Raw genomic sequence first — 14800 nt, 5'->3', positions numbered from 1 at the left:
TTTAACATTAAATTACTCAACTTTTGCATCCTAAATGTCATTTTCTTTCCTCCATCCTGATTATATACACTGCTACAGCTCAGGAACTTATCTCCAATCATCCTAATTACTATAAAATCTCCTGATTGGTCTTCCCACCTCCAATGCTGTCTGCCCTTCAATCCATTCTCCATTTGGCTGTCAGAATAATCCAGCTCATAGATACACATCATCTATTAATGCCACATGGAAACTACACCATACTATACTATAAGAAAAAGAGGTGGAATGAATGCTGTCTTGATGAATCAGAGCCATTCACCCTGGAATAACCCTGGAACAACTGTTTTAATTTTGTCTCCCTGTAGCCCTTTTCCAACGGCATATATACTAGGATTAGGCATGAATTACCATGCCCAGCCAAGCAATTCTAAAGATAATATGCACATTTTCACTTAAATACACCATAAAGTTTGCACACAGCCCTTTTAATTGTAATGTGATTACTGCTCTCATATTCAATCACTTATGTAACCATCTCCATGATACTACTATTTAGGTTATTTCCAATGTTTTAGTATTATGGATAACACCATAATTAACATTTCTGCATATCCAATTTAAAAACAAAGAATATAGAAGGATTACTCAGCAACAAATATTTCCTAAGCAAATACTATGTACTAGTCACTATACTTAACAGGTGGACTCTTAACACAATCCTTTCCGGAGTAAGGCAGGTATAAGTAAGTACCTCAACAAGTAAACGAAATGCCTTGTAATAAAAAAGATCTGGCTCCCCAGCAACTGTGAATAAAATCCAAACATCCCAACAGCATACAAATTCCTACATGACCTGGCCTGGCGCAGGGGCTCACGCCTGTAATCCCAGCACTTTGGGAGGCTGAGGCGGGCAGATCATGAGGTCAGGAGTTCGAGACCAGCCTCGCCAATATGGTGAAACCCCATCTCTACTAAAAATATATAAATTAGCCGGGCATGGTGGCGTATACCTGTAGTTCCAGCTACTTGGGAGTTTGAGGCAGAAGAATCACTTGAACCCGGGAGGCGGAGGTTGCAGTGAGCTAAGATTGCATCACTGCACTCCAGCCTGGGCAATAGAGCGAGACTCCATCTCAAATTAAAAAAAAAAAAAAAAAATTCCTACATGAGCTGGTTGTGGCCTCTTTCTCCTAACCATCCCAGGCTCAAACTTTATGCAGCCTCCTCTGCTCACCCAAAAAACATATACATGTACAAGCCTTTGCTCAATTCTCTTTATTTTTCTATAATACCTTCTTTCTTTCCCTATTTGTCTGGAAACCAATGAAATCTTTAAATGTAGATGTCAACTTTTGTTAAACACCTTTTCACCTTACTCTAAACAGCACACAGTATAATAATTCTCTGTGTTGCTGTCTTCATACACTAGACTGTGAGCTCCTTGAGACATAAACTATGCCTTACTCATTTTTGTATGCTCAAGAACTAGGATAGTGCCTTGTACACAGTGATCCACAGGTTTTTTGAATAAATGACTATCTTCCTAACACCATCTCACTAAAGAACTAAATTTATATCAGATTTTGCTAAAACATATTTCAAACTGAACTAAGAATATCTACAGCTAGACTTTTTTTTTTTTTTTTTGAGACGGAGTTTTGCTCTGTTGCCCAGGCAAGAGTGGAGTGGTGCGATCTCGGCTCACTGCAACCTCCACCTCCCGGGTTTAAGAAATTCTCTGCTTCAGCCGGGCACGGTGGCCCATGTCTGTAATCCCAGCACTGTGGGAGGCCAAGGCAGGTAGATCGCGAGGTCAGGAGATTGAGACCACAGCTAACACGGTGAAACCCCATCTCTACTAAAAATACAAAAAATTAGCCAGGCGTGGTGGCGGGTGGCAGGTGGCGGGTGGCTGTAGTCCCTGCTACTCAGGAGGCTGAGGCAGGAAAATGGTGTGAACCCGGGAGGCGGAGCTTACAGTGAGCTGAGATCACGCCACTGTGCTCCAGCCTGGGCAACAGAGTGAGACTCCGTCTCAAAAAAAAAGGAAGACATTCTCTGCTTCAGCCTCCTGAATAGCTGGGATTACAGGCACACGCTACCATGCCCAGCTAATTTTTTTGTATTTTTAGTAGAGACGAAGTTTCACCACCTTGGCCAGGCTGGTCTTGAACTCCTGACCTTGTGACCCACCCGCCTCGGCCTCCCAAAGTGCTGGGATTACAGGTGTGAGTCACTGCACCCGGCCTACAGCTAGACTTATACTGAAACAGACAGCTGTTCACCTTTGAGACCATGAAGAGTTAATGCTGTAATTCTACAAAAGGGTAGTACCTTTCTGTTCAGGGTACAACTATAAAGTATCCATTTTCTTGCTGATGAAATTTTTCATGTTTTAGAGAAGATTAGAATGTCTAATATACCATCTTTAACATATTAGCAGTAGAACAGGACACTTACAAAATAATCCAAATATAGGTCTAATAAAAAGACTCAGGATTCAGACAAATCTCATGTGCAAATTTGCAAAACATTATGGAGGCCAAAAAAAAGGGGGTACTGAGGCACCAAATGGCTTCCATACTTCCAAACAAGGATGCATGGATAAAAGATGGCCCCACAGCTGGTATGGGGAATGATGATATCAGAAAGACAGTAAGATACATTAGAGAAGAGGTCAACAAAAGTATGATAAACTGCTTCCACCTCAAGGTTCTCTAATATTCACGAGCAATCACATTTCTAAAAAGATTCCTCAGCTGACCTAAAGACATCAAACTCTCTACCCACCAAAGACTACATACCAATACAATGATTTTGGCCTGTGGCTGCCTTGTGTTGATAAGTTGTACAATGGCCTCGATCCCACCTGCTACCTCTTCTGCTGTATTTTCGTGGTTGTTTGTTCCTACCCAGACAACAATGACCTGCAATTGAAGAAAGAAAAAAAGGGGGTAAGGAGGAGATAAATACCCAGGAATAAAGGAATGTCCACCATTTAGATGAAAACCTTCTTTTTCTTTTCTTCTTTTTTTTTTTTTTGAGATGGGGCCTCGCTCTATCACCCAGACTGGAGTGCAAGTGGCACCATTTTGGCTCACTGCAACCTCCGCCTCCCACGTTCAAGCGATTCTCCTGCCTCAGGCTCCCGAGTAGCTGGGACTACAGGCATGCACCGCCATGCCTGGCTAATTTCTGTATTTTTAGTAGAGACTGGGGTTTCACCATGTTGCCCAGGCTGGTCTTGAACTCCTGACCTCAGGTAATCCACCCGCCTTGGCCTCCCCAAGTGCTGGGATTATAGGTGTGAGCCACCACCCCTGGCCGAAAATCTTATTTCAAAAAGCAAAGAAGGAAAGATAAACTTCTCAAATGGTGCTGGCTAACTTCAACTGGGCAGCTACCTTACTAAATTTTCTTTTAAGAGAGGCAGGGTCATGCTACATTGCCCAGGCTGGTCTTAAATTCCGGGCTCAAGTCATCTTTCTTTGGCCTCCCAAAATGCTGGGATTAAAAATGTGAGCCACCACACTCAGCCAGGGCAGACATCTTAATGCACTGATTTATGCCTCATATCAGAATAAACTCTAAGTGGAATAATATTTAAGTGGTAAAATTGTACTAGGAGGAAACAAGAGAGAATTATGTCATGCAACAGGGAGCTAATTTCTCAAAATCCAAAAATTATACAAAAAAGATTAATAGGCCGGGCGCGGTGGCTCAAGCCTGTAATCCCAGCACTTTGGGAAGCCGAGACGGGTGGATCACAAGGTCAGGAGATCGAGACCATCCTGGCTAACACAGTGAAACCCCGTCTCTACTAAAAAATACAAAAAACTAGCCAGGCGAGGTGGCGGGCGCCTGTAGTCCCAGCTACTCGGGAGGCTGAGGCAGGAGAATGGCATAAACCCGGGAGGCGGAGCTTGCAGTGAGCTGAGATCCGGCCACGGCCCTCCAGCCTGGGCGACAGAGCAAGACTCCGTCTCAAAAAAAAAAAAAAAAAAAAAAAGATTAATAAATTTAACTATATAAAAATAAAACCTGGAAAGGTGCAGTGGCTCACATCTATAATCTCAATGATTTAGGATGCTGAGGTAGGAAAACTGCTTCAGCCCAGGAGTTCAAGGATGCAGTGAGCCATGATCACACCACTGCACTCCAGCCTGGGTGACATGGCAAGACCCTGTCATGGTATAAATACACAGATGCACTCAAGGAAAAGAGTCACAGAGGTGGAGGCTGGAAGGAATTTTAATAATTTTTTTTTTTTTTGAGACAGTTTTGCTTTTGTTGCCCAGGCTGGAGTGCAATGGCTTGATCTCAGCTCACCGCAACCTCCGCCTCCTGGGTTCAAGCGATTCTCCTGCTTCAGCCTCCCGAGTAGCTGGGATTACAAGCATGGGCCACCATGCCCGGCTAATTTTTTGGTATTTTTAGTAGAGACAGGGCTTCTCCATGTTGGTCAGGCTGGTTTCGAACCCCCGACCTCAGGTGATCTGCCCGCCTCAACCTCGCAAAGTGTTGGGATTACAGGCGTGAGCCACCATGACTGGCCTCTTTATTTATTTTTGAAACGGAGTCTTGCTCTGTCACCCAGGCTGGAATGCAGCGGTGCGATCCTGGCTCACTGCAACCTCTATCTCCTGGGTTCAAGTGATTCTCCTGCCTCAGCCTCCTAAGTAGCTAGGATTACAGGTGCATGACACCACGCTTGGCTTTTTTTTTTTTTTTTTTTTTAAAAACCAGAGACAGGGTTTCACCACGTTGGCCAGGGTGGTCTTGAACTCCTGGCCTCAAGTGATCCACCCACCTCGGCCTCCCAAAATTCTAGGATTACAGACATGACCCACCACGCCCATCCAACAAGTTTTTCTCTTTAGAAAACAAAAAAAAAATCAGTCTGGCATGGTAGCTCAAGCCTATAATCCCAGTATTTTAGGAGGCTGGGGCGGGAGGATCATCTGAGGCCAGGAGTTTGACACCAGCCTAGGCAACATAGCAAGACCAAGAAAGACCCTGTCTACAAAAAGAAATTTAAAAATTAGCTGAGCACGGTGGCACATGCCTGCAGTCCTAGCTATTTGGGAGGCTGAGGCCATAGGGTCATCTGAGTCCAGGAGTTTGAGGTTACAGTGAGCTATCATCATGCCACTGCATTCTAGCTTGGGCAACAGAGAGAACCTGTCTTAAAACAAACAACTTTCAATGAAAGCATGTTTTGTCAGGGCTCAGCTTTTATTCTTTTTTTGGGAGCTGAAACGATTATATAGTGTGTGCCAACTCAGAGTATTTATGATATAAGATACTGGGTAGAAATATTCATTTGTTCACATCTGCTTCTAATTTTCTTCAGATGAACTTGGCAGGCCTTGATTACCGACCTGTTCATATGGTTAAACAGATCCAAAATTACTTCCTGAAGTTAATCATGGCCCTGCTCCCATGGCCCACCTCTGAGCAGTTTTCCCCTCATACTGCCCAAGGTCTATGCATTCCACAGAATAGCACACCTCATTAGCATAAAATCTCTTCCTTCAGCCAGGCACACTGGCTCATGCCTGTAATCCCAGCACTTTTGGGAGGTCAAAGCGGGTGGATCATGAGGTCATGAGTTCAAGACCAGCCTGGCCAAGATGGTGAAACCCCATCTCTACTAAAAATACAAAAATTAGCTGGACACAGTGGCAGATGCCTGCAATCCCAGCTACTCGGGAGACTGAGGCAGGAGAATCGCTTGAACCCAGGAGGCGGGTGTTGCAATGAGCCAAGATTGCACCACTGCACTCAACCTGGGCAACAAAGCAAGACTCCATCTCAAAAAAAAAATCTCTTCCTTCAATTTAAGAAGATAATTATAACAACTACAAATACAACCCAATAGGCAAACAATTCACTAGTTTCTTAATTATATATTTTGATATATTCTTAAGCAATGACAGTATCATTTACTTTAAAGAGGCATGAAACAAATAGTGAAATAGGTCTTTAAAGAAGCAATTTTTTTTTTTACTACCAGTTTCAGACTATTTAACTATCCAAAAGACACTTAAGATTAATGACATTATTTGACAAGTAACTTTCATTTCACCTTAGGCTTAATATTCTCCAGTTCTCCATTCTTTAGTCTCCACAAAACATGTCTTGTTGTATCTCCCCCAATTCCAAAATTCAGTGCATGAAGTGGGGAAAAAAGCTCTCGCCATATCTAAAAAAAGAAAAACTTGATTTAGTGCAGCTAAAACTAGGGGAAAGTTTAATCTTTCAATTGCAATGTGTTGCAAGGCATTAGAAATAATTTCCTTTTCCTGTATTCAAAGATAACACTGCAATGGTGTGACACTCACTGTTTAAGGACGTTGAAAACACCACTGTGTAACTCAGTTCTTAATGTAGCCTTAGGTCTCAGCTCAAGAAATGAGTCACAACTCAATCTGATGCCCCCTAAAAGGTACCAACATTAATAATTAAGCTGTCAACTCAACAAACTCTCCTTTCCACTTACTGAACTATACAAACAGGGTGAAGCGGAAACAATCGATGAAGAAATTTAGAGTGCTAGAGCTAAAAAAAAAAAATAAAGCTATCTTTTCTTTTAAATTTCCCTTGGGGTGGGGCACGGTGGCCCACGCCTATAATCCTAGCACTTTGGGAGGCCAAGACACATGGATCATTTGAGGCCAAGAGTTCGAGACCAGCCTGGCCAACATAGTGAAACCCCACCTCTACTAAAAATACAAAAATTAGTCAGGCATGGTGGCGCATGCCTATAATCCCAACTACTTGGGGGGTGAGGTATGAGAATCTCTTGAGCCTGAGGTTGTGCCACTGCACTACAGCCTCAGCAATGGAGTGGGACTCTGTCTCAAAAAAAAAAAATAAATAAATAAATAAATAAATAAATAAAATAATAAATTTCCCATGGAAAAATGCCTAACCCTACAAGATTAGGAATAGCTTACTACAAAAATATATGAAATAGGAAAATGGCAAAATATAAACAAGAATCATGACTAGGATATATACGTTATCAGCAAATACAAATGGGAAATACTAAGTTACAAATAATAACTGACAGTCTGACTAGAGCAAATATAAACAAATATAACATTAAGCTTCTCAGAAACCAGAGTAAAAGAGGAAGTTTCATTATAAACAATGCTTCAGATCAGAACATGTCCAAGTTAAAAGAAAGAAAAGAAAATCCCTTTAGGTAGCTTTGATTTCTCTTATAACCTCAATTAGGGCTTCTCTAAGAGGCACAAATAAGCTCAGCTCAGAATGAAAGTCCATTAGTAATGAATGGTTATACATGAGTAGCCAAGAACCACGCTCACCCCTTCCACCTTTACCTCATATTGCTGCATTAACTGCACCATGGAGTCTCCCACAAACAGTACATCAGGCTCTTTGTCTTTACAGTCCAAAACAAATCTGTTGTGCTGGTTTGAAGAAGAAAGAAAAATTATTAACTGGCACTTCTGGCCGGGTGTGGTGGCCCATGCTTGTAATCTCAACATTTTAGAAGGCCAGGGCAGGAGGATCACTTGAGGTCAGGAGTTTGAGACCAGCCTGGGTAATATATCAAGATCCCACCTCTACAAAAACAACTTTTTTTTTTTTTTTTTTTAGACAGGGTCTGGCTCTCTTACACAGGCTGGAGTACAGTGGCGTGCTCTTGGCTCACTGCAACTTCTGCCTCAGGGGCTCAAGCCATCCTCCCACCTCAGCCACCTGAGTAGCTGGGACTACGGACTCATGCCACCATGCCTGGCTAATTTTTTGTATTTTTTGTAGAAACGGGGTTTTACCATGTTGCCCAGGCTGGTCTCCAACTCCTGAGCTCAAGCAATCTGCCCACCTCAGCCTTCCAAAGTGCTGGGATTCCAGGTGTGAGCCACACATCCAGCCAGAAAAAAAATTTTTTGAATAAAAAAAGAAACTGGTATTTCTTTTCCTGTGAGACTTCTTGGCCTAGAAAGAAGAGCTGTCCAACCAGTTACCGTTGTTAAACATTTTTTTAGTCTACCCCCAAAGCTTATTCCTCTCATTCTATAAATTAACTGTTTGAACTTTCTTCTCACCCTTACTATACTGATCATTCTAGTACTCTCAAGAAACCCAGAATTCCAATGAAACCAGAATAGAAAAATACATGTAATACACTATGTAGAAGTTTATCTTTTCCTTAAACTTTTATTAAGAAAATTGCAAATACACAGAAAAGTTGACATAGTACAATGAACATACACAACTGCCTCTTATATTCAACAACTAATAGTATTTTCCCATGTTTGCTTTATCTCTATGTACGCGTGCATGTTTGCTGGACCATTTGTGAAGTAAAATGCAAACATGATTCTTCACCAAGATGTATCTCCTAAGCATGCATCTCCTAAGAGTAAGAACATCTTATAAAACCACAAATTGGGCGCAGTGGCTCATGCCTGTAATCCCAACACTTTGGGAGGCCAGGGTGGGCGGATCAACTAAGGCTGGGAGTTCGAGATCAGCCTGGCCAACATGGTGAAACCCTGTCTCTAATAAAAATACAAAAATTAGCCGGGCATGGTGGCGGGTGCCTGTAGTCCCAGCCACTCAGGAGGCTGAGGCAGGAGAATTGCCTGAACCTGGGAGATGGAGGTTGCAGTGAGCCGAGATCGTGCCATTACACTCCAGCCTAGGCAACAAGAGCGAAGCTCCATCTTAAAAACAAACAAACAAACAAACAAAAAAACGCACAAATTATTATCATAACTAGGAAATGAAACAATCTCATAACATCTAATATTCAGTCCAAATTCAATTTTTCAAATGGCTCCAAGAGTTGGATAAAGTATTACAACATCATTTTTTCAACTACGATCCAATCAGGTTCCATGTATTTTATTTGAATGCAGACTTTGAAAATATCTGCTAACTTCCAAATGTGAGACACTGCAAACTAGGACTCAATCCTTTTCAGTCAAATCCAAGCTTATAAACAGTGGTAATCTCCTCTCAGAGTGCCTCTTTCTGTTATAAAGGCACAAGATACTTTCTAAAATTGATTTTGGCCAGGTGTTGTGGCTCATGTCCAAAATCTCAGCACTTTAGGAGGCCAAGGTGGGAAGGATAGCTTGAGCCCAGGCATACGAGACCAGCCTGGGCAACATCATGAGACCCCTTCACTATGAAGAAAAGAAATAAAAGAAAAAAAAAGAAAGAAAAAAGAAAATAAATTTTATCCATTAATGTTAAAGAACATAGTCTAAACTTTTATTTTGGCCGGGCGCGGTGGCTCACGCCTGTAATCCCAGCACTCTGGGAGGCCGAGACGGGTGGATTACGAGGTCAGGAGATCGAGACCATCCTGGCTAACACGGTGAAACCCCATCTCTACTAAAAAATACAAAAAACTAGCCGGGCGAGGTGGCGGGCGCCTGTAGTCCCAGCTACTCGGGAGGCTGAGGCAGGAGAATGACGTGAACCCGGGAGACAGACCTTGCAGTGAGCTGAGATCCGGCCACTGCACTCCAGCCCGGGCAACAGAGCGAGACTCTGTCTCAAAAAAAAAAAAAAAAAAAAAATTTATTTATTTTTTAACTTTTTGGAGATGGAATCTCACGTCACTCAGGCTGGAGTGTAGTGGCGTGATCTTAGCTCACTGCAACCTCCACCTCCCGGGTTCAACCAATTCTCATGCCTCAGCCTCCTGAGTAGCTGGGATTATAGGCACCTGCCACCATGCCCAGTTAATTTTTGTATTTTTAGTAGAGACGTGGTTTCACTATGTTGTCAGGCTGGTCTCTAACTCCTGACCTCAGGTGATCCACCCGCCTCGGCCTCCCAAAGTGCTGGGATTACAGGTGTGAGCTACTACGCTAGGCCAGTTTAAACTTTTATATTCATCCCTGAAACAAATTTATACAATGCTCTAGGTCTGTAATGTAGGTCCAGGCAAAGGCCTACTCTCTTTTTTTCCCCAAAGACGGGGTCTTGCTATGTTGCCCAGACTGGACTGAATTCCTGGGCTCAAGTGATCCTTCTGCCTTAGCCTCCCAGCTAGCTAGAACTACAGGTATGCTTTATCATGCGCAGCTTTCCAATGCTGTTTCTTTTTCTCAAACTCTGCATTCAATTTTGTTTCCCTTAGGAATTAAGGAAGAGTTACTATTTAAATATTTCTGTTGACAATACCAACACAGATGAGGCTGTGGTAAAACTCAGATATTCATCTACAGGTGAAGTGTAAAGTGACAAAAATACTTCTGGAAATAATTTTACAGATTATGAAAACACCTCCAGCCAGGTGTGGTGGCTCACGCCTGTAATCCTAGGCCTTTGGGAGGCCAAAGTGAGCAGATCACATGAGCTTAGGAGTTCAAGACCAGCCTTGGCAACATGCAAAACCCCATTTCTACTTAAACAAACAAACTATATATATATTCATTTATTTAAAAAAACAAAACAAAACACTTCCTCTCTTAGGGTGACAGGATTAGGGACAGCTTTTTCCTTGCTTCCATATTTCGTGCAAACACATATTTTAAAAATCACTGTTTCAGTAAATATTTCTAAACTGAGGAGACATGAGCAAGAATAAGTTTAGTGAATAGGTGCTTTTTCCTATCATGTCAACTCCCTATTGCAGGTACTGTAGTACCAACTACCTTTCTTTCTCTCTCTCTCTCTTTTTTTTTTTTTTGAGATTTTGAGACAGGGTTTCACTCTGTCACCCAGCCTGGAGTACAGTGGCAGCTGTGAACGACAGCTCACTGCAGCCCCAACCTCCCAGGCTCAGGCTGGGGAGGGCTTACGTGGTCCTCCCTACCTCAGCCTCAGGCGCACTTCACCATATCCAGCTTTTTTTTTTGGGGGGGGGGGCGCGTTTTGTAGAGATAGGGTTTTGCAATGTTGCCGGGGCTGGTCTGGAACTCAAGCGATCCACTTACCTCTGCCTCCCAACGTGCTGAGATTACAGGCCTGAGCCACCACACCCAGCCCCAACTACCTTTCCACACCAATAAAATAGCTTGTGTTTGTACAGTGTCGTGGAATTTAAGACTGCTATGATAAAGGTTCTAGTACTTTTCTCCTCAAGTATAATAGTTGTAATAAATTTGGAAACATAGAAAGGACCAAAACAACACATCTATAATCCTACCACCTTAACCTAGCAACTATGACCATGCTTGAGTATTTTCTCCTCAACTTTTTTCACATCCTCTGTTATCCCTTTTACATAGTTTAAGTATCACGGACACCTCTTTCTGGCACTACATGTCTGAGGCCAAAAAAAACCAACATTCAAATTCTAGCTTACCTACTTTCTAGTCCAGTGATCTTAAACAAGTACATAATTTGTGTCTTGGTTTTAACATCTGCTAGCAATTCCATTTCAGAGTTGTTAAAGATTCCCAGCTATATCATCTGGCACCCACTAGGCACTTGAAAAATGGTAGCCATTATAGTAGCATTTAACATCATACTAGAACCAGTTTTCTATGTAGCAACACAGTTTTTATAATCGTAACTTTTAATGGCCATATATTCTTTTTTAGACACCCTGTCACCGAGGGTGGAGGGCAGTGCATGATCACAGCTTACTACAGCCTCAAACTCCCAGACTCAAGCAATTCTCCTGCCTCGGTCTCTCTAGAAGCTGGGACTACAGGCACACACCCAGCGATTTTTTTTTTTTCTATTTTTTGTACAGTCAGGGTCTTGGATTGTTTCCTAGGCTACATTTCTGGCCTCAAACAATCTACAGGCCTCAGCCTTCCAAAGTGCTGGGACTACAGGTATGAGCCACTGCACCTAATATACTCTACTGAATACACTCAATGACACATTTTTGTTTGCTTTTTTGGGGGGTGAGGGGAATGAGGGTCTATGTTGCCCAGGCTGGTCTTGAACTCCGGTGCTTAAGCAATCCTCTTGCCTCAGCCTCCCAGGTCACGCTTTTCTTCCTGTGGGCAGACTTGCCAGTGGCATCTTTTTGTGAATCTAATAAGCGTAATAAAGGGATATATATATAGTTTTTCCTACGTTGGAAATTCTTAAAATCAGTATTTTTATGGATTTTGGACATATTTCCAAATTCTTAACAAAAGGGCTATATACCAATCTGTAAGGACTCCAGCAATATATTAGAACTGGTTTTACTGTACTTGCACCTGAATTAGATATTAACACTTCTCTTTCTCTTCCTAACGTTTTAATTTACACTTTTTGGAAACAAAGTTAAAGACTTTCTACCATGTCTACTGAAATACTTATGTATTAGTTCCTTTAGGATATTTTTATTGATAATACACGATATCTATGCTTCATCTATAATATTTACTGTGTATATTTTCCTTAGTCTGCTGCTGGGCCTTATTTTTCTGGTTAATATGTTTTGATACTATTTCTATTATGTTTGGCAAGTCTTTCAACATTACCCTTAAGAAAACCTTTTAGGCCAGGCACTTGGTGGCTCATGCCTGTAATCCCAGCAATTTGAGAGGCTAAGGTGGGTGGATCACCTGAGGTCAGGAGTTCAAGACCAGCTTGACCAACATGGTGAAACCTCATCTCTACTAAAGAAATACAAAAATTGGCCGGGCAAGGTGGCTCAAGCCTGTAATCCCAGCACTTTGGGAGGCCCAGACGGGCGGATCACGAGGTCAGGAGATCGAGACCATCCTGGCTAACATGGTGAAACCCCGTCTCTACTAAAAAATACAAAAAACTAGCCAGGCAAGGTGGCGGGCGTCTGTAGTCCCAGCTACTTGGGAGGCTGAGGCAGGAGAATGGTGTAAACCTGGGAGGCGGAGCTTGCAGTGAGCTGAGATCCGGCCACTGCACTTCAGCCTGGGCAACAGAGCAAGACTCCGTCTCAAAAAAAAAAAAAAAAGAAAAAGAAAGAAATACAAAAATTAGTCGGGTATGGAGGTGGGCGCCTCTAATCCTACTTATTCAGGAGGTGGAAGTTGCAGTGAGCCAAGATCACGCCACTGCACTTCAGCCTGGGTAACACAGTGGGACTCCATCTCAAAAACAAAAACAAAACCAAAACAAAACCTTTTCATTACGGAAAATATCAAATGTATACAAAAGCACAGAGAATTAACACCTCCATTCAGAAAGAATGAACCTCCATGTATCAATTACCAGCTAGAGCAATCATTTATGGCCTATATTATTTCAGTCATACCCCCAACTACTGCCCCACTCCATCCTCAGATTATTTTGAAGCAAACTGAGGATATATCATTCCAAGTACAAATATTTCAGTATACTATGCTTAAAAGATTTTTAAAGTCAGGCATGGTGGCTCATGCCTGTAATCCCAACACTTTGGGAGGCTGAGGTAGGAGGATCACTTGAGGCCAGGAGTTCAAGATCATCAGCCTGGGCAATATAGTGAGATCCTATCTCCACAAAAAATAATAAAAAAAATTAGTCCGGCATGGTGGCACGCACCTGTGGTCACAGCTACTTGAGAAGCCAAGGTGGGACGATCACTTAAGCCCAGGAAGCCAAGGCTGCAGTAAGTTGTAATGGTGCCACTGCACTCCAGCATGGTTGACAGAGCGAGACTCTGTCTCCAAAAAAATGTTTAAAATATTTGTGTATGTTTTTCTTCCATTTGACTGATTTTTCTACAGCCAGGGCTCATTAAAGTCTATTAACTTAAGACAAGAATAATGAAGATATCTAGTTTAGTTACTACTTTTCCTTTCCTTTGTCTTGAACTCCTGGGCTCCAGTGATTACCTGCCTCAGCTTCCCAAAGTGCTGAGATTACAGGTGTGAGTCACTACTCCTGGTGTAGTTACTATTCATAAAGGTATAAATGGTCCAGATGCCCATGAAAGAGAAAATGGGCAAAACAACTGTAGTACACTTACTTTTTTCTTTCTTTTTGAGATAAGGTCTCCATCTGTCATCCAGGCTGGAGTGCAGTGGCACAATTATAGTTCATTGTAGCCTTGATATCCTGGGCTCAAGTGATCCTCCCACCTTGGCTTCCCAACCTGCCTTGGCCTCCCAAAGTGCTGGGATTACAGGTGTGAGCCACTGTATACTGCTCTGTCTTAAAAAAAAATTATTGGGGCTGGGCGCGGTGGCTCAAGCCTGTGATCCCAGCACTTTGGGAGGCCGAGACGGGCGGATCACGAGGTCGGGAGATCGAGACCATCCTGGCGAACACGGTGAAACCCCGTCTCTACTAAAGAAAATACAAAAAAAACTAGCCGGGCGAGGTGGTGGGCGCCTGTAGTCCCAGCTACTCGGGAGGCTGAGGCAAGAGAATGGCATAAACCCGGGAGGCGGAGCTTGCAGTGAGCTGAGATCCGGCCACTGCATTCCAGCCTGGGCGACAGAGCAAGACTCTGTCTCAAATAAAAAAAAAAAAAAAAAAAAAAAAAATTATTGGGACAACCAGAAAAAACTGAATATGGTCTTTGGATTAAGTAATAGTATTATATCAATATTACATCTCATGATTTTAGTAACTATCCTATAGTTATTTAACAAAAGTCCTTGTTTTTAAGAAAACATGTTGAGGCCGGGCGCGGTGGCTCAAGCCTGTAATCCCAGCACTTTGGGAGGCCGAGACGGGCGGATCACAAGGTCAGGAGATCGAGACCATCCTGGCTAACATGGTGAAACCCCGTCTCTACTAAAAAAATACAAAAAACTAGCCGGGCGAGGTGGCGGGCGCCTGTAGTCCCAGCTACTCGGGAGGCTGAGGCAGGAGAATGGCGTAAACCCGGGAGGTGGAGCTTGCAGTGAGCTGAGATCCGGCCACTGCACTCCAGCCTGGGCAACAGAGCGAGACTCCGTCTCAAAAA

The 14800-nt window shown here is 42.8% G+C and overlaps 1 protein-coding gene across 4 annotated transcripts in view; it reads right to left on the bottom strand.

Annotated features, from left to right (window-relative positions):
• PAFAH1B2 (platelet activating factor acetylhydrolase 1b catalytic subunit 2) overlaps positions 1-14800 on the bottom strand; it is a 35720-nt gene that overhangs the window by 11028 nt on the left and 9892 nt on the right. For all 4 annotated transcript variants that reach the window (XR_003115540.1, XR_003115539.1, XM_025355325.1 and 1 more), the window contains 3 exons: positions 7332-7421; positions 6071-6187; positions 2787-2909 (listed from right to left, as the gene is read on the bottom strand). Coding sequence is in view for 2 of the 4 variants with exons in the window: in XM_025355325.1 (XP_025211110.1) it covers positions 2787-2909; positions 6071-6187; positions 7332-7421 (330 nt within the window). In the remaining 2 variants the exon portion in view is untranslated. The remainder of the gene's footprint in view (positions 1-2786; positions 2910-6070; positions 6188-7331; positions 7422-14800) is intronic.

This window comes from Theropithecus gelada, chromosome 14 (assembly GCF_003255815.1).
Source record: "Theropithecus gelada isolate Dixy chromosome 14, Tgel_1.0, whole genome shotgun sequence".
Classification (NCBI taxonomy): domain Eukaryota; kingdom Metazoa; phylum Chordata; class Mammalia; order Primates; family Cercopithecidae; genus Theropithecus; species Theropithecus gelada.
Note: the sequence above shows the minus strand (reverse complement) of the source record. Positions and strands in the feature narration are given on the sequence as shown.